This window comes from Lissotriton vulgaris, chromosome 5 (assembly GCF_964263255.1).
Source record: "Lissotriton vulgaris chromosome 5, aLisVul1.2, whole genome shotgun sequence".
NCBI lineage: Eukaryota > Metazoa > Chordata > Amphibia > Caudata > Salamandridae > Lissotriton > Lissotriton vulgaris.
Window position 1 is genome coordinate 850515290 of NC_141693.1, and position 27839 is coordinate 850543128.

General features: G+C 44.1%; 1 protein-coding gene across 2 annotated transcripts in view; it reads left to right on the forward strand.

The window, feature by feature from the left end:
* The window catches only part of LOC147711690 (uncharacterized), a 104703-nt gene extending 77703 nt beyond the window's left edge, over window positions 1-27000 (forward strand). For both annotated transcript variants that reach the window (XM_086922401.1, XM_086922402.1), the window contains exons 5-6: window positions 6705-6819; window positions 22215-27000. In XM_086922401.1, coding sequence (XP_086778527.1) covers window positions 6705-6819; window positions 22215-22399 — 300 coding nt within the window. In that variant the 3' untranslated portion in view covers window positions 22400-27000. The remainder of the gene's footprint in view (window positions 1-6704; window positions 6820-22214) is intronic.
* Window positions 27001-27839: the final 839 nt, after the last annotated feature.

Sequence of the window (27839 nt, forward strand, 5' to 3'; positions counted from 1 at the left end):
TCACAGACTTCCTTTAATCTTTTATTTTTGTTACGCCACTTTCAAATGGTCACTCTTCTCATATTTCTAGTCAAGAAGCCCAATTTGGTAGCTTTATCACGGCTCCACCACTGAGCTCAGTGCAGCCCCCTGTGTGAATCTGCAGTGGACCAACAGATCCATGCCACAGTCCTTAACCCCTTCGGTGCTCATGACGAGCTCAGCTCGTCATGATGCACGGTGCTCATGTGCTCATGACGAGCTGAGCTCGTCATGACCACACCCATTTCTATTAAGGCCCAGCACAGGGGAGGAATAACAGTAGCAGCCAAGGTGTTAAAAGCAGTCAACAATCTGCTGTTAATGGTTCTTATTTATTTTCAATTTTAGGAAATATTTTAAATTATAAGACATACCACTCCGACTGAACAATTTTGTACATCTGTCTGCTTTTCAGTTTCAACACTGCTGTCTCTTTTGTCCCTTCCCCACACTCTTTTAGCTCTGTTTCCATAGTAATCATGTTTCCAATAATCTCTGCATACCAGTAGGTCAAAAGTTCACAAGATTTTCTTTAAACAGAATACTACCTTTACATTAACCTGGATATTTAGGCATAGATTTGCAAAGTTCGCAGCACAAAATGGAAATTTTGTGGCATTATTGTGGCACTTTATTTTAGTTGTAATCATTCCATTTTCAGCCTTAAATCTATCTAAACTGTTTTAGCAGAGTAGTCCACTTTGACATAGGCATGTTTGAAGTGTTTGAGAGTGTTTGTTTGCTATATTCTCCTTTGTGGTAACATTCTGGATCATAGGTTAAGCCATGTACAATAGCACTAGGTTTGCTACTCGTCCTGTTTTTTGTGACATTGTGCTGACTTGGGTCTAGTGGTTCCAAGCCCAAGAGCCATGTGCTGTGGAAGACCACGTTTTAATATTCTCACTATGTGCAAAAGCCAAACTCAGGGTAATCCAGCAGCTGCCCTGTGATTACCTCTATTACCCTTCCGCTTCTTCTTCACCTGCCTTTTACATTCCTTTATTTGACCTATAGTATGTGAAGGGTTTGGGGCTTCGAGAACAGTTATGTGATTTTATTTGGTTTTTAAATTTGCATCTTCGCTGTAATGAGGATGTTATATTTTTCATATAAGAATTCTTGTTTAGCTCTCCCTGAGATACTCAGCAGAGGTCACACACAAATTAAATATAATAAAATATAATAAAATACACCTGATGAGGGAAATTGCAAAGGGTATCTAAGGTGCACCCCAGGAGCTGCTCCAGTGACATTATAATTGGTGTGGGACCACCATTGTGCGCTGTATTAAAGAACCTTGAAGAATATGAAAGACATTCAACACCCAGTTACCTTGAACAACAGACATGGACTCAAACACACAACATATAAAGATGTTACATAATGGAATCCATTTACGAGGTCCTTAGCAGACTTTAGGGGGCTGTAGACATTTTTCTCACTATTGGTACAGGAAAAATGGTTTGTACTCCTAAACTATCGAATTAACTTTGACTGAATATCAGTATCCATTAGGGTTGGACTGTCCTATAGGGCAAATAAGCAGTGCTCGAGGGGCTGGTGGGATAAGATAGTGTGTGGGACAGTTTCCTGGAGGTTCGTGAGTCTGTTTTATGGTCTGGTGGGCAGGTTTTTACTGTTGATGTTACCACAAACATTGCTTATAGTAAACACAAATGCATGCATACATATCAAAACACCTATAATGTCTCCAAAAATTCAAAACATCCCTATTTGCTGATGTGGACCATGTTCTTCTCTATCTGATGTACTTATAGAGGCTACTTTTTTATTTTGATGCCTTGGCCTAGTTTCTTTCCCAGTATGACCCCGGTCTCTATATAATGTGATTGGAGAGTGCAGCAGTCACCCTCATCTGTGGTTACTGGTTCAGTTTGGACCCACCACCTTGAGAGCATAACCTGTTGTTCTGAAGGGAAATGTGTGTCATGGAAAAAATAAAGCATACTCTGTGGACTCACTGAAGATCAAAATACAAGGCAGGCCACAAAAATTTGAACAGTGCCATAATAGAGGGTGGAGCCTAAATTACTCTTCTCCAATGATATCCAATCTTATTCCCAGACTAATTCTGGAGTCTTCCATTCAGTGACCTTCCGATGATGTGGCAAAGACAGGATGATTTCAACAGTTCAGGGTCCTTCACTAAACCTATTTCTGTTTAGATTGAGAGGTTAGATACATTTCTGAAGTGCCTGAAATGATTTAGAATATCTAGCCAGGTAGGTTCATCTTCTGCAGGTACTGCGCGCCTTCTGTAGCCGAGGGGTCTTTTAGTGGGAGTTTGTTGTTGTGTGATCTCAGAAAACCTAGATAATACTAAAGGAATATGCAAGAAATATTCGAGTCACAGCAGAGGCTTGTTGCCTGTGTTATTATCCAAATTGTCAACTGTGATGATTTGGAGAACAAACAAAGGTTGTTTGTCTGTTGTGTGCCTAGTTCATCTAATGCTTTTGCTACAGGCTTTAAATTATATACTTATAATGTAACAGAAGGGTGCAATAGACAACAGCTCCATCGAAATGCAGATTTTTTAAAACTTTGTAGCACTATACAGAGTAAGGGCTCTCAGGTGATGAAACAACAGACATGCACGCATAGTGGTTAAGAGACAGAGCAGTCAGGTGGCTCGGGAAAGTGCAGTATCACCCTTGTATTTTAGGGGCAGAATAAGCCATGTTTATTCATATAACTCTTAGATGAGCCCCCACAATGTCCACAAGTAACCTAAAGACTACTTGCCACTGACACAAAACCAAGCCGTCATCTAACTGTGATAATAGTCCCTTTCAGCTCACATTTGTCAAATTGTCACTGAGGCCACTGTCAGCTTTCTCTTTCTCTGTTCCCTCATTCGGTCACTATCTCACTCCTCCTCACCTGACTTTGTCCGCCCGTCATCCTACCGGCGATCTGGACCGCCAACCATAGGGGCGGGGGTCCCGTGGCCAGCATTAGTATGCGCCCGCCACAGTGGCGAGCGCATCCAGCATTCCAACCATTGTGGCAGACGGTGCACTCAGCACCACCCGCCACAATGGCAGGAAGGCATGCTGTGCACTTCCATGCACAGCATGGAACGTACGGTGCGGTGCCTGCTGTGCATGGAACTGCTGGGGGGTACCATAGGAACCCACCATGTGCACCCCCCCCCCCCCCGAGTCCTTGGGGGCCCGCAATGGGCCCCCAAAGCAGACTCCGCGTGCCTTTCTGCTGCCACGGAAAGGCATCTGCAAAAGCCCATCCTAATATGGCGGGCGGTGTCTGATAGACACCGCCACCATATAAACCCTTTTCCACCCCAGTCGCAATGCGACCGGGGCGGAAAAGCGGTGGACGGTGTTTCCGTCCGCCACGGTCCCCCCGCCATAGTAATATGGCAGGGGGGAATGGGTGGCAGGCGGGCAAGGATGTCGGGCGGATCGCCACCACCCGCATGGCGGTGGCTATCTGCCCGACATCCTAATGGGCCCCAAAGTCTCTTTTCAGAGCCAACCTTATTCCCATACACTGGCTCTTTTTCTTTTTTTAAAATCCTTTTTCTAATTTCTCACTCGTATCTACAAGTCCAGGGAGGATCCTAGGCCAAATAAGGGGTCTTCTGACTATGTTGAGGGCAGATATGCAATGGATCAATGGATCTGTTCCCAACCAAAAGCACTCATTCAATACAAAACAACAATAGATTTAACACAGTGGGTGTGTGAGTAACTGTATATGGGTGTGTGAGTAGTCATGTGGGTATGTTAGAGGGTGTGTGAGTACTTTGAGGGTGGTTTGTCAGTGGTTATTTGAGTCTCTCAGTGGATATATCAGTGACTGCATAGGTGTGTGAGAGGGTGTGTGAGTGGCTGTATGGTTGTGTGACTGGGTGTGTGAGTGTCTGTATGAGTGGTTTTCTGGATCTCTTTGTGGGTATGTAACTGGCTGTAGGGGTATGTAAGTGGCTGTGTGGGTCTATGAGTGGTGGTGTGTGACTAGCTGTGTGGTTGTGTAACTTTGTGTGTGATTGGGTATGTGAGGGCCTGTGTGGATCTGTGAGGGGGTATGTCAGTAGATGTATCAGTGACTGTATGGATGTGTGAGAGGTATGTGAGTGTGTCTACCTTTCATAAATCTATAGCTTTTCTGGATAACCCATGGCTTTCACACTAGTTTTCACCACAAACTAAAGTAGGTTGAGTGCACACAAACAAATGGGCTACCTCTGAAAAATGCCAAAACTTTGGTAGGAAAATAGTTTTTCATTCAGCTCTGTATGTTTCTGAAAGCTGGCAAGATGGCGACCTTAGCACAGTAAACTATTCATCAATGCCATTTATAGGAAAAAAACCATAGGAACCCACCATGTGCACCCCCCCCCCCCGAGTCCTTGGGGGCCCGCAATGGGCCCCCAAAGCAGACTCCGCGTGCCTTTCTGCTGCCACGGAAAGGCATCTGCAAAAGCCCATCCTAATATGGCGGGCGGTGTCTGATAGACACCGCCACCATATAAACCCTTTTCCACCCCAGTCGCAATGCGACCGGGGCGGAAAAGCGGTGGACGGTGTTTCCGTCCGCCACGGTCCCCCCGCCATAGTAATATGGCAGGGGGGAATGGGTGGCAGGCGGGCAAGGATGTCGGGCGGATCGCCACCACCCGCATGGCGGTGGCTATCTGCCCGACATCCTAATGGGCCCCAAAGTCTCTTTTCAGAGCCAACCTTATTCCCATACACTGGCTCTTTTTCTTTTTTTAAAATCCTTTTTCTAATTTCTCACTCGTATCTACAAGTCCAGGGAGGATCCTAGGCCAAATAAGGGGTCTTCTGACTATGTTGAGGGCAGATATGCAATGGATCAATGGATCTGTTCCCAACCAAAAGCACTCATTCAATACAAAACAACAATAGATTTAACACAGTGGGTGTGTGAGTAACTGTATATGGGTGTGTGAGTAGTCATGTGGGTATGTTAGAGGGTGTGTGAGTACTTTGAGGGTGGTTTGTCAGTGGTTATTTGAGTCTCTCAGTGGATATATCAGTGACTGCATAGGTGTGTGAGAGGGTGTGTGAGTGGCTGTATGGTTGTGTGACTGGGTGTGTGAGTGTCTGTATGAGTGGTTTTCTGGATCTCTTTGTGGGTATGTAACTGGCTGTAGGGGTATGTAAGTGGCTGTGTGGGTCTCTGAGTGGTGGTGTGTGACTAGCTGTGTGGTTGTGTAACTTTGTGTGTGATTGGGTATGTGAGGGCCTGTGTGGATCTGTGAGGGGGTATGTCAGTAGATGTATCAGTGACTGTATGGATGTGTGAGAGGTATGTGAGTGTGTCTACCTTTCATAAATCTATAGCTTTTCTGGATAACCCATGGCTTTCACACTAGTTTTCACCACAAACTAAAGTAGGTTGAGTGCACACAAACAAATGGGCTACCTCTGAAAAATGCCAAAACTTTGGTAGGAAAATAGTTTTTCATTCAGCTCTGTATGTTTCTGAAAGCTGGCAAGATGGCGACCTTAGCACAGTAAACTATTCATCAATGCCATTTATAGGAAAAAAACAGACACTTACCTCTAAAGTACTTGTTTCCTATTTTTTCCTACATAAATCTGAATTTAGCTATATTTTACCTATTTTCTCAGTCAAGTTCCTCTACAAAACTTGGATACCATTAGAATCCCCAGTATGTTGAAAAAAAGGACATACATTTGTTGAAAAGGTGGTGGAGCCCTAAGAGTGAAGTACCCCAAATAGCTAGAAATGGGTTCAGCACTGCGTGGGGGAGGAGGTAGGGGACTCCCAGCAGTGACGGAGACTACACCACAATGCACTAACAATCTATTTTATAGCTACTTCCCTTCACTTGTTAAATGTATGCTTACCGCTGACCATGTACAGGGCTCTGCTGCTTTTTAACTAGGCTTGCACTATACAAATTCTAAATAAATTAATTCATACCAGTATTCACAATCAAAGAAGCATGGCCTGTTAGACTATTACAGCTCACAGACAACAGTAAAAAAATCTAGTTTTCTCTTTATTAGAAGTATGTAAAATAGTTAAACACACCACTGATGTGTTTGACTGAAAAACAGACACACAGAGCCACTATGTAATGGACTCTGATAAATAAGTGCCGGTATTTAAATAATAATTCTGGTGCTGAGTACCCATAAACACCGGCACAAATTAAGCACTGCATTAATAGCATATGTAGCCTTTCCTGATGGCCTTTGTCTTTGCCCAGCATGAATGGAGCATTTTGTCAACATATGTGCATAAAGTGGTGGGTGTGGCAATGGGCTACCAAACATACAGGAGGCTGTGTAACCACATGCGTGCTAGCGGTTTTCCCGCTGAGCGCTGCGATTTTGAAAATCCTGCGTTAAGTGACAAGGTCAACTCGTCACACGCACAGCGCAGGTAACGCCCATGACGAGCTGACCTTGTCACACAAATCGAAGGGGTTAAAGTGCTTGGAAAGCATAAAAAACTCCATAGCTCTTTTTGGTGAAGATGTGATTTGTATAAAATACACAGAAGTTGTCAACACACATTTGTGCATGTGTTTAGGAAATCTTTGCCAGTCTTTATATATTGCTGCAATGATTGATGTCTCAGTGCTCATTAAAATTGCCTTGAATTAACTGCATGGTTCAACCCTTATTCTCACAAAGGGCTTCGACTTTAACTTTTTGAGAACAAGCCGATTGTATGAAGAATGTGGGAAACACACCAACTTTATTTGGACAACTCAGTTCATCGGTGGGACACGGCTGGCAGAATGCATAGGTGAGGCCTAAACTTAATTTTCTAAATAGTTATATGAAGCATTTTTCACTATAGGGCTCATTACGATATTGGAAGGAAAGCCTCCACTCAACACCGACTCAGAATAGGGTCCAACTGACTTGTGGTCAGCGGTTCTGACTGCCGGATTACGATGCGATGGACCACTGTTCGGTCGGAGTCCTGTTGTTCCCTATGGAAGCTCATGTTCTGCCCGACAACCGGCCTTAGCACAGGCTTCTATGCGGAAATGGGGTTTTGCGGAAAACTCTGCACCCTGTCTCAGGCACCCCACAGTGCCTGCCACAGAGTGCAGAGTTTTACAGGAGGGGTCCCTTAGGCATCCCATCAGTCATCGACCATAGGCCATGTGGCCAACTGTGCCCTGCCAGGGGGCCCAAAGTCACTTTCCGACAACCTTTTTGTGTCAGACAGGCTGACTTTGAAAAGCTGTTGTAATCCAGAGGGTAGAAACTCTGTCCATAGGGGTGAACTATGCAGTTCCGACCAACAGGAATATTCCGCGAGTGGCTCGGCACCAATTCGGAATGACCCTGCGGTTTAAATTCTGACCGCGAACATCATAAAGGAGTCGGTCGGAAGGGCTCCAACGTGGTTGAGGAGATTCCGACTGTTGGAAGGAGGCTTTCCGCCCCACATCATAATGAGCCCATAAATGCCATAGGCATTGATGGACTGGACTCAATTCAAATGAAGGAGAAGGGGCACCTATGGGCCCAGCATACAGGCCCTAATGAATACAATGTGGCACTGAAGGAGTATTCAGTTCCTGTAGGGTGGGGAAAGAAGAGAAGGAGGCTCGGTTGGTCAACACCCTTACTCATTAGTGGAGTGTGGGTGTCTCCCAATTTGGGGAGTGGGGCCCTCATACACCCATTTGGGTGTCATGCTTCATCATAGGGCTTGCTCCTCATCAGGCCGGTGCTGCAATGCCTGATGGGCACCCTATGAGGGGCTCTTTGTCAGAGATCTATTTCCCAAACCTTATAGATGAGGTGCGTGTGAGGGCCCTAGTGGTGTAGATGTGAGGTGATGGGAGGAGAAATAAAATGAGGTGAGGTGGTGCTCCAAAATGAATTTTAAACTGCGAGCCCACTTTTCTCAAAACCAGAATAGGGATACCGCTGATTATAATGGTTGGAGGTGTCTATAAGTGTGTAGTTATGGTCAACATGTTTCTTGCCCTATGTGTGTAAATCACTCGGCAATTCTTCAGGACCTATCTTGATGCACTATCTACACAGGTGGTTGTTTATGGAAAATGGACCTTTCAATGAGGTACCTTAATAATACAAATCATGGGACCAACATAATAAGATTCAAAACAGAGAGAGAAAAACAATGGTACATGAATATGGTATGTACATACAGTAACAACACCTCCAGAATGAAATTAAAAACATGCCACAAACACATGCACAAGTGGTTAGTGCAACTCAAGAGGTGAATGGCCAGCAAACATAATAAGCAGACTTGTGGCACACATAACATATCCGTAACATACTGGTGTCATTGGTGGTAAACAAAAAACAGTAGGAAATGGAGCACTGAAACTCACCCAAATCGGGTACAAGTCACGCCTCATCAATAGTTAGACAGAGAGGGCTATCAAGCGGCCTAAAGTAACAGCTTCTACTACAAGTCTTACAAGAATGTACCGTCTTTTCAGTACAGACTTGGCTCCCTATGAGTCAAGTGCTCTCAAGGATATTTCTATAGTTGAAATACATAGCTAGTTGTTTGAGTTACTAAATGGATGTTTCTTAAATGCACACTCAGCTCGACAACCACCAAAAATAAGGACTATTCCTAGGTATCAAAGCAGCGGCTGTGCCTCCATGGTGAGCAAAAAAACGAGTCCAGGGAGAACCTGGCCTGGCAGTTCGGGCTGGACGGTTCCCATCGGGCGCAGGGTCAAGACTGATTTGCATATGGCTAGGTCCAAACTGGAATGGCATGGTGGGCAAAAAAACAATGGATTTAGGCCCAGATCTGGAGTGAATGTATGACATTGTTCTGCATTCTGTCCATCAATTGTTGTTTTTGCGTCCATGAGAGCATAGGAGCATCGTCCCTCCTCTGGAGAGCAGGAAACATGAAAAAATCAAATGGTAATAAAACGCATTTTTAGCAGCCAAGTCTGAGGATGGGGCAGAAGCAGGGAGGAACAGTGTACCCTTCAGTTTAAAGTGCACATGTCACTTTGGCCTGCTGTCTTGCGACGGCCAGTATGACATGTGCTCTTTAAACACTCCAACCCGGAGAGCAAGCCCAGATCTCCAGCGCTTTAAGGAGAGTCACCCTAGCGTGCTCCAGCCTATCGTGGTGCTTCTCTCATGCTTGCTGCCTGAGCTGCATGATACACACATCTGGATTGGTAGAGGGCCGTTGCTTGATGGAGCTCTGGGATCCTGTGCTGCTAAGAAGAAGAGGAGCACCCAGCAGGAGGCAGTAGGTAAGGATATCTTTTAGTTTAAAATATTAAAAATAATATGTTTGTTGAATTCACTGCGAGGCACTGTGAGAAACCTGCAGTACCTTCAGTCTCAACTCCAGTGATCACAGTCATGGCCTGGTATAAACACAGTTTAAAATGGACCATGATTGAAAGCTTTGGCTTTGAGCCTATGGGCAGTGTTGGTTTTTATTAATGCCCGTCAGTGTGATGGTTGCCCACCTGTTTAAATTGCCACTAGCTGCCACTGGTCTGAAGGCCAAAATGCAGCTGATCTTGAGCCTTAAATCTTTTCATTTGGATACAATTTGTGCTGCTACAGGTCAGTATAAGTGCATTTTGCTTGATAGCAAAAGGAAATGAAAATTGGAAAGGTCTTTTAGAAGCCTGTGACAGAAGGGACAACTGCTCATTCTGGAACATTACTGCACAGGGTAGCCTGGATGGTCGTGTACCAGGGGCCTTAGTTACAAGAAAGTGATGCAGACACACCATTTTGTTGTGCTGGGCAGCACCATTTCAAAGTACAGGAATTTATCATATTCACAACAATATGTCGCATCACTGCTTTTACCTGTGCTGGGACACAATATGCTGTCATGCACCAACGCAGGCACCCTTGCGCCATGGCGCAAGGGTACCTGCGTTTTAGGGGAGATTGTTTTTGTGCAGAATTGACACCTTTCTGCACAACAGCTATCACCTGAGGTGTTTTCCTCTTTCCATGTATGCTGCAGAATGCAGCACACATAGAAAGAGGAAAAAAGTAGGAGAAATATAAGTATTTCTGCTCATTGTGCCTCCGAACACCTCCACTGGGGAGGCTTAGGATTCTGATGCATTCCCAGGTTTACAAAATGTTGTAAATCTGGGAATATAACAGAATCTATGGGTGTTGCATGGGAACACCCACAGCAACACCCATGAGACACCCCTTTCACACAAAGTGCTGCGTGAAAAGGCGCCATATTTACAAGGCCACGAAAAACCACGTAGGCCTTGTAAATATGGAACACCACACTGCGCCGCCGGTTGATCCAAAAAAGTGACGCACCGGCAGCCCAAGGGGCTTGTAAATATACCCCCAACCATCCACTTCATGCAACCACTTTTATGGGAGAGGTGTGGCACGGCAGCCAGATGGCTGACTCCGGTGGGAGGGGCTCACCGTTCGATTGCTGGCAGAAGCTCAGCTCAGCGCCATGCGAGTCTGGGCCTGGATACCCTAAGGGGTGATAAGTTGGCAGTGTAAAAATGTGTAATTTAGTCACAGGTTTGGGTTAACCATTTTCCTAACTTGTATTTAAAGCACAATTCAGGGAATAATATAGTTCCTAGGGACACCCAAGACAAACTGAGCATTGTTCCTTTATGCTGAAAAGTTCCCATATTCTCTATTGCATAAACCACAAAGACTATTGAATCCCTCAATGTAGGGTATGCCCCTGGTCCAGATAAAAGTGACTGGAGAGCTTTATAACTCAGAGATAGGCGTAAAGGTCCTGTATATTAACTTCCTATGAAATGCTATCATGATGGTAGCTTCCATTTCCCATTTGTGTAGGGGAACGAAAATTATACCTATTTAAAAAAAGGACATGGGACCGATCCCTCTAACTATAGGACCATTAGTCTGTTAGACAACCTGCAGAATGTGTTCTGCAGAGAGGTCTTGGGGAAGCTTCAGCAATGGATGAACGAGGTCAAGATCTTATCGCCCTTCCATGCCAGCTTTCGTGCTAAAGTTAGCACGGTAGATAAAGTTTTCAGACTAGCCCTTATCATGTGGAAATACATCAAGTTAAATAAAGAGCATTTTATGTGGCTTTCGTTGACCTGACCGCTGCCTGAAATCCCCGAGGGAAAAACCACGGGACTCCTTCAAGCCATTAGGTGTTCCCCATAAGTTATTACATATTTTAGTTATATTTATTTATTTATTTATTTATTTATTTATTTATTTATAAAGCGCCAGAATCGACCCCCTGAGGGGTATCTCTGCGCTAACTGGACGGGCTTCTCGTGAGAGAAATACAAAGAGCTATCTGCTAGAAATCTGAAACAAAAAGAAAGGTCTTAAGCTGCTTCCTAAAGTATAAATAATCAGTACAATGTCTTAATTGTAAGGGGAGTTTGTTCCAGTAGTGAGGACCCAGATAAGAGAGGACCTTCCCACCCTGTCTGGTTCTTTTAATCCTGGGTACCTCTAGTAAGGATTTAGATCTAGAGCGGAGGAGCCTCTGAGGGGCATACAAAGTGAACTTATCAGCAAAGTAGGCACGACCGGACCCAGACAAAACCTTGAATATTGTACAGCAAACTTTAAACTGCACTCGTTCTCGTATGGGGAGCCAGTGAAGCTGATAAAACAGGGGCCGGGAAGCGGTTCCTGAGGGGGCATTGAGGATCAAGCGAGCCGCCGAGTTTTGAACCACCTGTAGTGTATCAAGGGCAGCCTCATTTGCAGAAACCGGTACAAAAAGGGGGTGGTGATGGACAGAGGATCTGAACCAATCAAACATTCACACCCAGTCAACAGATCTGGGTTTGATCCATCACCGTTCTTTAGCCCACTCTGCCACCCCAGTTCAGACATGGCCATATGCAAATTAGTCTGACCCTGTGCCTCATGGGAACAGTCCAGCCCGAACTGCCGAGCCATGCCTTCCCTGGACCCGAAACAAGCTTCCGAGGACCGGTTTCTGGCATTTCAGCCGTCTTCAGCCCGGCTTGCTTGAATCCAGTGGCAAAGTGAGCAAGGGACTCATGTCTGAGCATACCCTGCCAACTTATGGCGAACAAAGCGGTACAAAAAGGGGTGGTGATGGACGGAGCATCTGAACCAATCAAACACTCACACCCAGTCAACAGATCTGGGTTTGATCCATCACCGTTCTTTAGCCCACTCTGCCACCCCAGTTCAGACACGGCCATATGCAAATCAGTCTGACCCTGTGCCTCATGGGAACAGTCCAGCCCGAACTGCCAAGCCATGCCTTCCCTGGACCGGAAACAAGCTTCCGAGGACCGGTTTCTGGCATTTCAGACGTCTTCAGCCCGGCTTGCTTGAATCCAGTGGCAAAGTGAGCAAGGGACTCACGTCTGAGCATACCCTGCCAAGTTATGGCGAACAAAGCGGTACAAAAAGGTCCCAGGATGCTTATTTCCGGTCAAGGGAAGACATGGCTTAGCAGTTCGGGCTGGACTGTTCCCATGAGGCACAGGGTCAGACTGATTTGCATATGGCCATGTCTGAACTGGGGTGGCTGAGTGAGCTAAAGAATGGTAATGGATTAAACCCAGATCAGTTGACTGGGGGTGAGTGTTTGATTTGCTCAAACACTCTGTCCATCATCCCCTTTTGTATCATTTGCAGAAACCAGCAGGCCATTACAATAATCCAGGCAACTTAAAATAAGTGCTTGGGTCAGGGTTTTCCGAGTGGAGTCCGGGAGCAAGGGAAGAATGCGACGCAACAGGCCCAGCACGTGAAAACAGGAGTCAGCTGTTTGGACAGCGTGCTTTTTCATGGTGAGGGCCTGTTCTAGGCGGACACCTAGGTTTTTAACACAGGACTTTGGAGCCGGAGGGGTGCCCAGGTCTGTTGGCCACAAATTAGTTCATAATAGTTGGGCCTCACCAAAGAGCATAATCTCCGTCTTTCCCACGTTGCACTGCAGGAAATTACTCCTCATCCATTGCGAAATCCTTCTCATTCCTGAGGAGATGGTAACCTGGACTTCAGGAGTGAACTTTGCAAAAGGAAAAAGCAACTGGGTATCGTCGGCATAGGAGATTGGGGTAAACCCACAGCTCCTTAACAGACTGGCCAAGGGGGCCACATAGATATTAAACAACTTCGGGCTCAAACAAGAGCCCTGTGGCACTCCCTTGGTCAGTTCTGTTACTGCCGAATGATATGGGCCCAAATTGATCGCCTGCGACCGAGAAGAAAGAAAACTCGTCAGCCATTGATGGGCCTCATCTCTAAGGCCTATCTCCTTTAATCTCCTGAACAGTACCTGATGGAAGATTGTGTCGAACGCGGTGGATAAGTCCAACAGCACCAGAATCGTAGAATGCCCTCTATCTAGGATCATCCTGTTTTTATCGGTGACCTCTAGTAGGGCGGATTCTGTGCTGTACTTAGGCCAAAAACCTGATTGAGAAGGATCAAGACTACCCGTCTGTTTGCAATGCTTGTAGAGATGAGTGTGTATCTGCTTCTCCAGTATCTTGCTCAGGAAAGGGAGTAGGGATATAGGGCGAAGATTAGAGAGCTCAGTCAATCAATAGACTCCACAAGCATAACTATCCACAAGTGTGGTGGGGTAAGCAGGGGGCGAGCTAACAGACAGAATCCCAATGATGTGAGGTGTACGTCAGGGTTGTGTTCTCCCCCAGTCAAAAGATTTCTAATTTCTAATTTAAAACATTTCTAGAGCGCAGCGTACACCTTGCGGTTTCTTGGCGCTAGGGGGTTCGGCAGCTGAGGGAAAAGACCAGAGGGAAAGATAAGGAGAATTTAAGCGGGGAAGGCCTGGCTGAAGAGGAAAGTTTTCAGGTCTCTGCGAAAGGAGAGATACTGGGTAGCAGAACGGAGATGGTCAGGGAGTGAGTTCCAGAATGTTGGAGCCAGGGTGGAAAAGTTGGACCCACCCCACTTTTTGCGTGTGAAGCGTGGGATCTGAAGAAGGGACTTAGAGGAAGACCGAAGTTCTCTTGCGGGGACATAAGGTTTTATTAATGAAGAGATGAAGGCAGGGGCAGTGCCCTGGCGGGCCTGGAAGACCATGCAGCCGGTCTTAAAAAGGGAGCGTTCTTTTACGGGGAGCCAGTGAAGCTCCCTGAGAAGGGGGGTGGAGTGGTGATAACGTGGGAGGCCGTAAACCAGCCGGGCCGCCTGGTTCTGAATAGTCTGGAGTCTACGCAGGCTGTACGCTGGGATGCCATGATAGAGAGCGTTGGCGTAGTCCAGTCGCGATATCACCAGGGCGGCCATGATAATCTTTAGTGCCTGGGGGGAGAAAAAGCGGGAGACAGAGCGGATAGTTCGGAGAGTGAGGAAACAGGAGGAGACCACAGAACTGATTTGTGAATGGAGGGTGAGCTGATTATTCATTTTGACACCCAGTGTTTTGACGGTGGTTGAGGGGAACGGTGCGGGACCAAGAGAGGGGGGCCAGAAGAGAGAGTTCCAGGGGCTGGATGAACCACCAGTGAGAACCAGCTCGGTTTTATCCGGGTTCAGCTTAACGTGGTTGTGGTTCATCCAGTCCCTGATGAATGTCATTGTTGACTGGAAGTTAGAGACAGAGAGAGAAGAAGGGGACAGATCAAAGATGAGCTGGAGGTCATCCGCGTAGTTGTAGACGGTGACCTCCAGCTGCTGGAGTGCGAAGATGAGAGGAAAGATATAGAGATTGAAAAGTAAGGGAGAGAGAGAGGATCCCTGGGGAACACCACAAGTGACAGGGAGAGGAGTGGTAGTGAAGTCGCCAAGCCGGACCGCCTGGGTGCGGTCGCTCAGAAAGGAGGAGAGCCAAACCAGAGCTGATCCCCCGATTCCGGCCGCCTTGACACGGGCAAGTAAGATGGTATGGTCCACCGTGTCAAAGGCGGCGGAGAGATCAAGGAGGACCAGTGCCTGGTGTTTGTTATCATCCATACCCTTTCTGAGGTTGTCTAAGACTGAGACCACGACCAATTCGGTCGAATGCCTGGGACGGAAACCGGCCTGGCGGCATGCCAGCCCCCCATTCGCCTCAATATGGGCGCTGAGTGCCGCGGTGACGTGGCATTCCATCACCTTGCCCAGAAAGGGCAGCAGGGAGATGGGGCGGTAGTTGGCCGAGATGGAAGGGTCCGCGCCAGGTTTCTTCAAGATGGGCACTATGGTGGCTGCCTTTAGCGCAGGGGTCACTACACCCTGTGCCAGGGAGCTATTGAGGAAGGCGATGGGGGGTTCAGGGCAGCCGGAGTATATTTGCTGCAGGATTCGTGCCGGGCAGACGTCCGCCGGAGACCCCGACTTCACTTTGGGGAGTATCTCCAGAAAAGATTCCTGAGTGAGGGGGGGAATGGAGTTGAGAAGACTTTGAACGGTGGGGGGGGAGGGATCGACAAAAGCAGACGAAGGTGGTGGGATGTTGGTCTTGATGGTTGCAATTTTGTCCAAGAAATAAGTGTTGAGTTGATCACAGAGAAGCTGGGAGGGAGGGATTTGGGGCGAGGTTCAGTCTGAGAATGCCAGGTCATTCACTATGCCAAAGATTTCCCTGGGTTTATTTTCAGCAGACGTTATTTTTGTTGAGAAGTAGGTGGTTTTTGCAGCGAGGATTGCTGTTTTGTATTTGGCCAGTGATGTGAGAAAGTGGGTTTTTGATAAGGGACTGTAATTTTTCCTCCATTGCCTCTCCGCCCGTCGGGCGCTCAGTTTAAGATCTTTTAGGTGGTCGTTAAACCATCTGTTGGAGTCCTTAAGTCGACGGATGGAAATGCGACGTAGGGGAGCCATTGAGTCGCAGCCTCCAGCCAGCCAGATGTTAATGGCCTTGGCTTGAGAGGCAGATGATAAGCCAGAAAGGGTGGGAGTGGAGTTGCGAAGCAGGGAGGTCAAGGAGGGAAAATCCAGTCTGTTCCAATTCCGCGCCCAGGTGTTTTTGGCGTGCGGAGTTTTGGATAGCGGGTTACGGAGAATGGAGAAGGAGATGAGGGCATGGTCGGACCATGAGCACGGAGAAACAGCCGCCGAGGCCACTGGGAGGTTGAGGGACCAGACCTGGTCAAGTATGTGCCCGTGAGAGTGAGTGGGGACAGTTATATGCGGCACAAAGTTGAGGGACGAAAGGGATTCTGTGAATTCTTTTGAGGCTGAGCACTCATGTGGGTCTAAGGGCCAGTAATTGAAGTCCCCTAGCACCAAGACCGAGGCGTAGTTGACCACCAAGTTGGCCAGCAAGTCTTGAAATGCCGGTAGGAATGAAGACGAGGGCTGGGGAGGGCGGTACATTAAGAGGCAGGTGATGGGGGGGAAGATGAAAGAGAGCGGACTACCAGGAAGTCAGCAGGGGGAATGGGGGGAAAGGGAAGTGATTGAAAGTTCAATTCCGACCGAGCGATTAAGGCGACCCCACCGCCAGCCCTGCCTGCCGGACGGTCGGCGTGTAGGGCCACGTAGGAGGGGGGTAGGGTAGCCAAGAGAACAGGGAGGGAGGAATCACAATACCAGGTTTCGGTCAGGAGCAGTAGGTCAGGTTTCTCTGAGTCGAGTAGGACAAACAGCTCATGGTGGTGCTTGACCGCTGACCTGGTGTTGAGTAGGAAAACAGACAATGCCAGAGTGATGGGGTGGGGGTCGAGAGGGGGGGGACAGGGTGACGGGGGAGCACGCAGCGGGGGTGAGGTGTTGTAGGGGAAGAAGGAGCAAGGCCTAATAAGGAGACAAGTCTGCGGACGGGATCCGGAAGTGGCCAATGGCCTTGGAGGGCGATAAGTTCCTTGGAAGAATATGGCATAATTTTGGCATGGAGTCGTGCCCCTAGCCCCGTCCGGCCGCGGACGGGCGCAGACGGGCTTGCCTTAGGCGCGCCTTCGGCGCGCAAACGGCGCTCCCGCTGCGCTCGTCCGCTGCGCGTTCTGAAGTTGCACATTGATGTAGGTGGCCTCAAGGGCGGGAAGGGGGCGTGGCCTGAAGGTGGGCGTGGCCAGCCGGTAGGAGGGGGTCACGTGAGCGATAGATCCGCTACACGGAGCCCTCTAAGGACAAAATACAAGTGGCAGCAGGTAAGGATTAAAATCACAATAGTCACAGTTTTAAAAAGCTTCTCCCGGCTTTCTGCCTCAGGAGACTCGAACCAAATGAGCGCTCGTGAGCTGGCGCTTAAGAAGGGCGGGAAGGGGGCGTGGCCTGAAGGTGGGCGTGGCCAGCCGGTAGGAGGGGGTCACGTGAGCGATAGATCCGCTACACGGAGCCCTCTAAGTGCAAAATACAAGTAGCAGCAGGTAAGGATTAAAATCACAATAGTCACAGTTTTTAAAAAGCTTCTCCCGGCTTTCCGCCTCAGGAGACTCGAAAAAGATGTGGGTTAAATCCATCGTTCTTTTGCCCACTATGCCGACCCAGTATGGACCAAGCCATATGCAAATCAGTTGTGCCCCTGTGCCCCATTGGAACGGTCCAGACCAAACTGCCAGGTCCTCCCTGGAACAGAAACAAGCATCCTGGGACCGGTTTCAGGGTATGTCACCCTTCTTCAGTCAGGTTAACTTGAATCCAGTGGCATAGTGAGCAACGGACCAACGTCTGTGCTCTCCATGCCACTGAAGTCAGGCTATGCTGGCTGATGAGGGCTGAGAGAATGAAACCTGTCCTAGGATGCTTGTTTCCAGTCCAGGAAGGACCTGGCCTGGCAGTTCGGGCTGGACTGTTCCCATTGCGCTCAATCTGGAATCACCAGATTCACTGAAAATCTACAGCCCCAGTGCATGTCTTGTCTCGTTATCACACTATTACAATTTTCTTTTTCAGCCCAGCTTTCTGCCTTCATCAATGTATTCCTATTTTTCTTTTATTTGTTCCTGTCTTCCCTTATTTTCCTATAGTTCTCTTCATATTTTCTCTCTTTTCTGCCTTCCTCTAAAAGCCTGATGAAAAATAATTCTCAGTCCCCAAAAATAAGTGCCAGGGACCAATACCTATAACTGCTGTCAAGAAACAAGCTAAAATTGTACTCATGAAGTGTGTAAAGAAATGAGACCCATACCAGCAAGGAAAGGCCTTACTTTGGAATAAACACAAAAATGTAGTAGCGTGCATGCAATTTTGTGACCGCAAAGTTAGCATTTCTTTGTAGTTTAGAAGAACATAGGAGTATTCCACTCCCCAGACCCATGAATTAATAGCAGGTTCAAAAACACCTCCGTAAAAATAACAGTAGAGCTGGCCACCTGCTATATGATGGCGCATGATGGTAAGAAATAGGGAATAATGAAAGCATATATTTTTTTCCATGACTGCCCATGTAATTACTCTTGCATGCTGTTTTGCATGGACAAATTCTCTCTGCTGGAAGCTGGTTATATGCGTCTGTGCAACACCAGTACAAGTACAATTTGCACTCTAACAGTTCCAGTTGCTATTTGCACCCATTTTTAAGCACTTAGGGCTAGAAGTACGACCATTTCATTTTGTGAGTCTCTTATAGCAAATATTTGCGACTCACAATTAATGACTCACAAAATGCGATGTATTAAAGTATCACAGACACATTTAGCAATTTCCAATGGAGTCTCAAATGACCTACCTCATCATTATTCATTACCTCATCCACCACACCGCTCCTACTTGTACCGGCCGCGCCTGAAAACAGAAATGGATAAGGATCCATATTTATACAGATATGCTGTAGTTTAGAGGAGAATGATATGTGATACCGACAGTCAATTTAATGACAGGAAATGTATTTCAAGGCGACCTGTGGCTAGGTCATGCTTTCAACACCCAATCAATAAATATAAGTTAATAAGTACCTACCTGCCCATTGCCAAGTTCATTTCTAATTCTGGAGCTCCAGACATTAATGAGACATTTAAAATGTGCATGACCATCTTGGACTTCCTGGCTCATATTTTCAGATGTTGTTGTTTCTTACATTTTCCAAAAAAGGCTTACAATGTCGAATTGTATTTGTGAGGTGACGTTGTTATTTTATTGCTGTAAACCAACGTGCTTGTGCCAAATACAGCAAAACAAACCAAGTCCTGGTAAATTATTAGCAACTCGGGGCCAATGTCATTATTATTTCTTCTTGCCTGAACTCCTGACAAGAGAAATACAGCATCAGAGACCACTTCAGTTCATTACTATGTGACCTGGGGTCCTGAAATAGTCTGCATCCATCAGACTTTACACCTACTAATAATTTTCACAAAGTGAGCCTGCAATGGAGGAGGAGGAGACCTTGGGAAGGAAATGGGCCTTCAGATTAGCGGCCAACAACTACACAAAGACACCTTGAGGCCACCTCCTATGACCTGTGAAGGCTGTAAAAACTAAGAATGGCCTATAACAGTGAAGAACCACATAAATATAAGCTGGAAATCAGAACATAGTGTTAAAACCATGTGAAAATGCGTGGTACATAGCAAAATAGCGCTTTGACCCTTCATCAGGGGTAGCAAGTGTTATATAAATGCCAACCTTTCCCTCTTCTATACATCTACTATCCTTTTTCAATCCAAATAACAGACTCACATGTCCACCGCTCAAATTAATTTCATAGTTTCCTATACTAATTCATCACTATTCCTTTTTGGGTACAGGAGTAGTGTGCTACTCGCTGAAAAATGCTTCAACGCCTCGTCAGGGGTAGTAATTGCTATATAAGTGCAATTACATTTATAAATACCGGGTGACTATGTGAAGTGTGCTGATACCTTTGGTACACAAGACACACGCGCAGTACTGTTGACTGTGATTCATTTACATGTACTGCTTTTGATTCAAGAAAAATGCAGATTTCATATATCTGCTCCACTGTGCTGTGATTTACAGTTTGGGGCGGATTACGAGATTAACAGTGCTGCTGCAGGACCGGCCTGCCACCACACGGTCAAACCCACGTGAGAACCATGACTTTTTTAACCCCTGGCGATCGGTTCTTTTGACGTTCCCATGGTTGTGCCTATAAAATAGGCACTGGAATGGGAACGTCAAAAGAAGTTTCAGCACATCCTGGACTGTGAAGTTCATGCCCTGCTGGAACTGGGCGTGCATACACACAGGGGGGCACATGTTGTGTCTCCTGTGTGCATCCACATGGAGTGAGGCACAAGTGGGTCCCGTAGGGCACCCTTTCTTTCCTCAATGCCTTGTTTTCGTAGAGGAAAGACCACCATGAAATCAGTGTCAGTGAGGAAAGTCGTAATATGCTTGGTGGGACCGCAGCGATCCTGCCACGCATATTACTGCCTCAAGACCGCTGCGCCACTGTCAGGGAATGGTGGTTCCCTGGGGGTGTCCGCATTCCCAGGGTGGCAAGACCACCAAGGTCTCAATGTGGTGGCCGAAAGACTGCCACCACCGCCCCAACATGAGTCTTGCGGTCCGAGGTCCGTTAGACCTGCAATTAGACCATTTGTGTGTTTAAACCAACCACACACTGCAAGAGGACAAGAATCGAAGTGGGCTATGGGGTCAAGGTTGGTCAGGGCACACCATCCAACTTGGAAATCAGCCTTCTAGCCTGCAATCCACTAGGGAAGTACTAGAGTGGCAGAATAGTCAGCCCTCCCCTGGTCCTGGCTCTACCTTGGAGCCATTTGACATTGTGACAAGGGCTAAACCCAAGCCAGAGACTTATCTCGAGACAGGGTCGAGCCATTCATAGCTCACCTACCTCGAGCTGGACTACTGAAGGAATCATCTGGGCTGATGAAAGCACCATCTTTATTGTCCATGCAGCGTAACTGCTTGTTTCTGTGTCTTTCAAACCCATGTCACCTATCAAGGAGGTGCTTCTTGCCTGTGCCTCATCCACTTCCACTGCACATCCTCGGAGGGCAGACCCAAATCGCAAGCCAGATATAAAGGTGTGCAGCAGACAATGATTTAGGTAAGTACTACATCAACCGTTTTAAGTGCAGCAAAAGTACTGGAACTTGCAGGAACTGGAACAAGTAAGAGCGAGACTGCCGTTTGCTCTCGGCATCTGTACAATTTCAGCTTAAAATAAACATCTAACAAAAGAAAATATTTAATTGAAATGTTGTAATAAGTATGTCAAAATGATATGCATCTTCAGAGTATTCTAAATGAGATAATTATCAACGACAATGCCTTCATTTAATTGTACCATGGAAATAAAGAATCTAGGCCCACGTAATATCGTACCAAATATACAAAGAAAGTGCCTAGAAACAATTGAAAAGTGAAAAAATGTGCACAATAATGAAACATACCTAAGGTAAAACATAGGAAGCCAAAACCGGTGTGCTACTGGAGCAGACAGAAGGAGGTGTGTTCCTGGGTTCACCACTGTAAGAACACATTGAAAAAGAAGTGGTTGAACCTGATCGTTTTTATGAAAATATTCAATATATGCATACATATCTATACGTCAATTCTATTTTGAACCAGGTCCGTCTGTGTGTAGACCATGTTTGTTTCAAAATAAGCATTTCCCTTCAACGTTGACCCATTTATTTGTAGTGTTTTTAAAATATCACTTGCAGAGCCCCAGGCGTATTCTCATATGTGCTGGAACAAAGTGCTTCCTTCAAGATGGCTGCGTGTACATTTTATTTTCAGAATGCTCAGTATAACTGCTTCCTGCTGGACAGTTGATACGTGGGGCTTTACTTATTAAAGGTTGTGTAGGCGATTCTGCAGTGCAATTTAGCACACAGGAGCCTTTAAATGGTTTCATTGGTTAGTAAACTGACGCTGTCGTGCGATCACACACAGAAAGCTTAAATAAATATTGTGTGCATACACACCAACATTAGAGAACACCAAAAAGGGGGACTTGAAAAAAATGGCTAATTTAAATTATTTATTTCTCTATTTACTTGCAGTGGAGTCTATCCAGGAAGTACCCAGCGAGACAGGACTAAAATGACATAATTTGTAGCTTAAGAAAGCAGAAGTCTCTTGCCTAAATCAGGATTGTTGACATGTATGATGCCATCTTTGTCCAAACAATATCATTAAGTTCTAAAAAGTGTAAAGTAGACTACTGATTGGCATTTGTTGCAAGTCATTTACTTTCAAAATGATGCACATACAGCTCTTTTGTTTTTGAATTGTAGAATACAAAAGTTGAAAAACAAATAACCTACTATATGTCCTCTAATTTGAGCCCAATGCAGCCGCTTCTCATTGCAACTGTTTATATGTTTTTTTTGTATTGCGTTTTGACAGCTTCGGATACAACAGTCAGCGGTGGTCCAACCTCATACTTTCCTGCCGATACCACGTGCCAGAAAACCATCGCTAATTCGACGATGGAAGATACACAGATACATATCTTCATCAATGAGTTGCTTTCACAGGGCGTCACTGGGAACCATAACATGAAGTTATACTATGTCATATGTGGAAACTAACTCCCTATCACAATCTGCGTTGCACGCAGTTGCAAGCGCTTAGCTGAGGGCTCTGACAGGATTTTAACCTGTAGCAAGTTGTACAAATTTGCGAAATAGCATTTCCAGCTTCACATAAATGAGAAGGCCCTGCCAATGATGTGTTGTATTTTTTCAGAGATGTCATCTTATTGGCTACAGAATGCTCTACAGTCCAATTCCGCTCTCAGAACCCGAGCCGTATCCCAACCAGATCCACTCTATGATTTTCCTACTGTCTTATATCCGGTACAGCTTCTGGTGCCTAGTTGGCTCGCGCTATACAAATACCACAAATAGAAAGATATGCATTTCTTCAAATTCTCTCCCCTAACTACCCCCCGCACTCAGATCTCCCTCAAGCTTGATACCTAACATCCTGCCCTCCTGTCTGCTTCACACTCTCAAAAGTGCTCTCAGTATTATACTTAATAAAAATATGAATGTAAAGTAAAACTAAATCAATTAAAAGCATTGTGTTTTATCTTGTGCTGGGGGCAATTTACTCTGAACCTAAGTATTTCTTCAGCTCTCTGAAGCCAATTCGTGAGCACTTTAAAGTACCTTTAGTCCAGCTAGTGACCTCTTATGGTGGGTCTCTATCTGTACTCACTGTCATGGATTTCTTTGAGCTTAGTAAATTCAAGCTTGCAATGTCACATGCCAAACACAGGCAACATCAGGGTTTTCAAACATTCAAACATAAAATAACTTTCTGGAGTCAAACCACAGCCGTATTACAAAAGAAATTGGGTAGGATTCTGCTTCCTGGGCCCACCGTGCACCGTGCATGTTCCTCTAGTGCACTTTGGTTGTGGGTTCACCAACGGAATATCGATGTAAAAAATATAGAGGAAAAAATAAAGAATGCAAAAATATCAACTTCCCATACTTAAAATAGGTAAGTACAAAAATATTGGCAACAAATATTGATTTTTACATTAAATATTAAATAATAATTATTAAAACATAAAGTAGATATAATATACATTTTAACAAATATAATACACAAACTTAATTAAAAAAAGTAAACACACACATAATAATTAATATATATATGAACAATTACAAATATATATAAATATATATATATATAGCAATAAAGTAAAATCTACTAAATAAATATTCTGATATAAATTAAAACATTAAACTATTTAAAAATCTTTAAACTTAGATGTCCCGCTCAAGTCAGTGCAACAGTAGAGAAAGAGTTGGATAATGGAGGGATAACAATTACTATTCCCAATCTAGTGAGTGCAACAATAGGGAAAGTGTTGGATAGTGGAAGGGTAAAAATTACTATTCCCATTCTAGTGAGTGTAACAGTAGGGAAAGTGTTGGATAGCGGACGGGTAAAAATTACTATTCCCACTCCAATGAGTGCAACAGTAGGGAAAGTGTTGGATAGCAGAGGGGTAAAAAATGCTATTCCCACTCCAGTGAGTGCAACAGTAGGGAAAGTGTTAGATAGTGGCGAGATAACATTTACCATTTCCACTCAAATCAGTGCAACAGTAGGGAAAGTTTTGGATTGCAAAGGGGTAACAATTATTATTCTCACTAAAGTCAGTTCAACAGTTAAAAACAAACAAAATATTAACAACAACAAATATGTTTAGCAAATACAATACAATATATATATACATTTGTTAAAAATTAAAAGACAAATGTATTTAAAATATTTTTTTAACATATTGTTATGTTAAATACATATGAAAAATACCTAACCAATATTATATTAATTAAAATAAATAATTATTTTTGAACAAATACATATTTTTAATTCGAAATTATTTAGAAACAAAAACATGAATTATTACACAAATTTTACCCCTATAGACCCCACAAACCTGCACCTAAAATTAATTACACAATTTCCATAATTAATTTTCAATCAATTAATGAATACAAATTAACAACTAATTATGAATTAATCAAAAATAAATTACTTCCCACCCTTTACCTCTATAAACCCCACAACCCGCACCTAAAATGAATAACACAATTAGCATCATTATTTATCAATTAATTATGTATTAATATTAACAACCAATTAATTAATTAACAATAAATGAACACTATGAAATCTCCATGAAATAAATGTTAGTAAATAAAAAATAATCACTATTTATTATAATTAAATTACTTCCCACCCAATTCCCCTATAAACCCAAAACCTGCTACAAAACTAAAAAACGCAAAATGTAATTAATTGTTAACTATTAAAAATGTAAAACATATATTAACAAACATAAAAAATACTTATGCAGAAAAATACATCACATACATTTAAAATATAAGGTAAAATACATAACACTAATTCAAAAATCCATATTTTAAAGAACTATATTTTTGCAAACGAAAAACAATCACTTCTATATTATTGAAAATGATATTTCTTACCTTATATTGAATATACTGGATCACAATATTCTTGCTGTCGATATTTCTGTGTCACCATATTTCCAACTCGATAATTGTGTAAGTCGACATTTCCAACTCAATATTCTGTCTGAATACCTGGTATTGTAGAAGGGGTTGCAGATGCATGTGCCATTCATCCCCAAACCACTGACAGACAGCAGCACTACATCATGGTGTTGCATGCACCTGGCCAACATTTCTGGAGACAGGTCCTTAGGGAACCTCCTGCCTAAACAGTGAACTTTATACATTTATTCTCACTAGTTGATAGCGACTGCTTTAATGTGTGAAGACAAAGTTAACAAGAGCATTGACTACTCTGGCTCTTTGTTCCCCAAGCCTAAACTTATCCAACATTTAAATTGACATCAATTAATTTTGCTTGCCACACTTAGGTAAAGCATGCCCTCTCAGGGGTAGAGAATCTTTCCATTTTAATCACGTGGCAACCTATCAGCTACTTAACTTCTTGGTCCTCTGAGTCTTTTTGATTCTTTGAATTGTTGTCTTCTGGAGATTCTTTCCACTTGGGGTGGAACGCAGCTAAATAGTCTGAACTGAGACAAGTCTAGAGACACCTCATCTGTTGTCACTTTACACTAGAGAAACAAAAATATTAACCCATTTAACCTCCTTCTGATTAGCAAGAACAACCTCCCTTCCTCATGCCCCTGCTCATCCCATGCGTTTCAGGTCTATCCCCCCTTTATTGTAGCAATTCATCTAAACACATTTGTTACCAATAGATGATCTGTATACCCCAACCACCATCAACAAATCATTTATTCAAATCATGCCTTATTAAGTCAGTCAAGTTTATCTGCAGAAATGTACATTTTATCAAATTATCTTGCGATTTGCTTTATCAATTAACGGAGGTTTCTTTCCATGACTCATTCCCACCTGGGTGTTAAAGATGAATGAATTACTGCCTATTGTAACACTCTCCTCTTCAAATCATTCTTCGTGGTTTTAATATTGAAGATGTCTATATCAGGACCAGCTCATGTTCAATTAAAATTGCTACTAATCAATCAAGAACTAATTTCATCTGCCTTTAACTCAGTTACTTTAATTATGATTTGCCCCAATTCATGTCCATTCTTCCAGTCCAATTCACAAGCATCCCTTCAAGCTGGTCCCCAGATGGCTCCCTGACATACACATTTCTAGACATCATAATTAAATATCCACAAAGATTATCAATTCCTCAGTTTGCATCTACAGCAGTGCTTCACAAACGTTTTAGAACCACAACTTACTTTTTGGAATGACACACTTTCGTGACCCTCCTACCTCTAAACGACATGAGGAGGGGTGATATTTGAATGTAACTAAAGTATTATTTGGTAGCGCCTTGTCATTTACAGACACCACATTTTCCATTAAAATCACAACTAGATTTGAAAAAACATAGTTTTACTGATAAACTTATAATGCACTCAAATGATAATGTGTGGAAATTGGGTTTCTGTGAATATCATTTGTTCATTAGTGTATTCATCTGTTTTGTTACTATTAAAACCTCAGTGTTCAGCCCACTTCAGAATTACAAAACACTTGCTTAATTGTTGCTTTTCCAATTGCTGAATGCATGTAGTTCATTTGCATGTATTTACATTTTGTTGTGTGTTGCACAAAATCAAAATCATAAAGCCTTTCCTTTCACACTCCCTGTACTTCAGCAAGATTGTCACATAATTCACTTTAAAAACTCTTCTCACTTTGCAGTTAGGGAAAGGAAAGTAACCATCAATCACCATGTTAAAAGAATAAGCAACAGTTTGTCAGAAGGTATAGCCTGACATTTGACCTCTGTCTTTGAAGCATAGCAAATGTGACAAGTTTAACACCGAATGTAAAGGCATATGACCGTAGGCCAAATATAATATACACTCTTTTGTGTATTTCGACCATGATTTAAAATTGGTAACTACCAGATTAAAACCTCCACAAATGTATAATATCTTTCCATTTCTTAACACCAGATTTGTGGACCTAGATGATTCTTTTGTATATCCAAGATACATAGAAGCAGAGTTAACAATAGTAAATCTACACATATGTAATGATACTTATCTGTGTAATACAGGGGTAGTTGATGTTGTGAAGTTTATATTTTGTCAGGATGATGTGAAATACAACAATTTCAGACAGTTCCATTTCGGGTTGTGATCTCTGATTTACTGGAAATCGTGTTTTTTTATACTCAATAAAAAATGTTTGTACAATTAGCAGAGTGGGCTCAGAAAAGGGTCATTGTTTTTTTGAGGAGAGTTGTGATGCCATTGATATGCAGGAAAATATTCTGAAGACCTTCTTGAAGATCTTCATATCCATCCAAACATTATGTTTAGGTCTTAGAGTTTGAAAAAACCTGGCACAATGAATGAATTTCATTCCGTGCACTGCATCGCAAAATGCGATGTAGGGCGCGCTACGAAATTCGTTTTATTAATTTAATTGTTTACTTACCTGCAATCATCCATATTCCGGTGTTTACCACATCCCTACCCTGTCCCTCCTCCGCCCCCGCCGGTCTGCCCCACGGAACTCCCTCCACAGGCTGCAGCTGAGTTTCGTTATGCCACAGAGCTAAGGAGGGGAGGCGCAAGCTGCACTAATATGACAATTGCAGGTCCCAAGTTCTAATGACAATAAATGATCGAGATCAGTTAATGCAATGGCTTCACTAGTCAATGAAACTGTGGCACCTACAGGTGAGCCTATAATAGCAAAAGCAGAAGATAGCATACAACAGCGTGCAGTTTACATACAACAGCGTGCAGTTTATACACTCATTTGACATGTTAAAAACCTTTCTCATGCTCTTTCTGTATTAATGCATTGTGGTACACTTTCTTCCCAACGTTATTTTCCTATTCCTGGCCCTAATGTTTGGCTGAGGTACCCTGGCCAGTATGATTAAGCAAGCACATGATGTGCTAATGATCTTGAGTCCAGTGTTGCTAAACCTGGCTCGAATTACGCACTGACT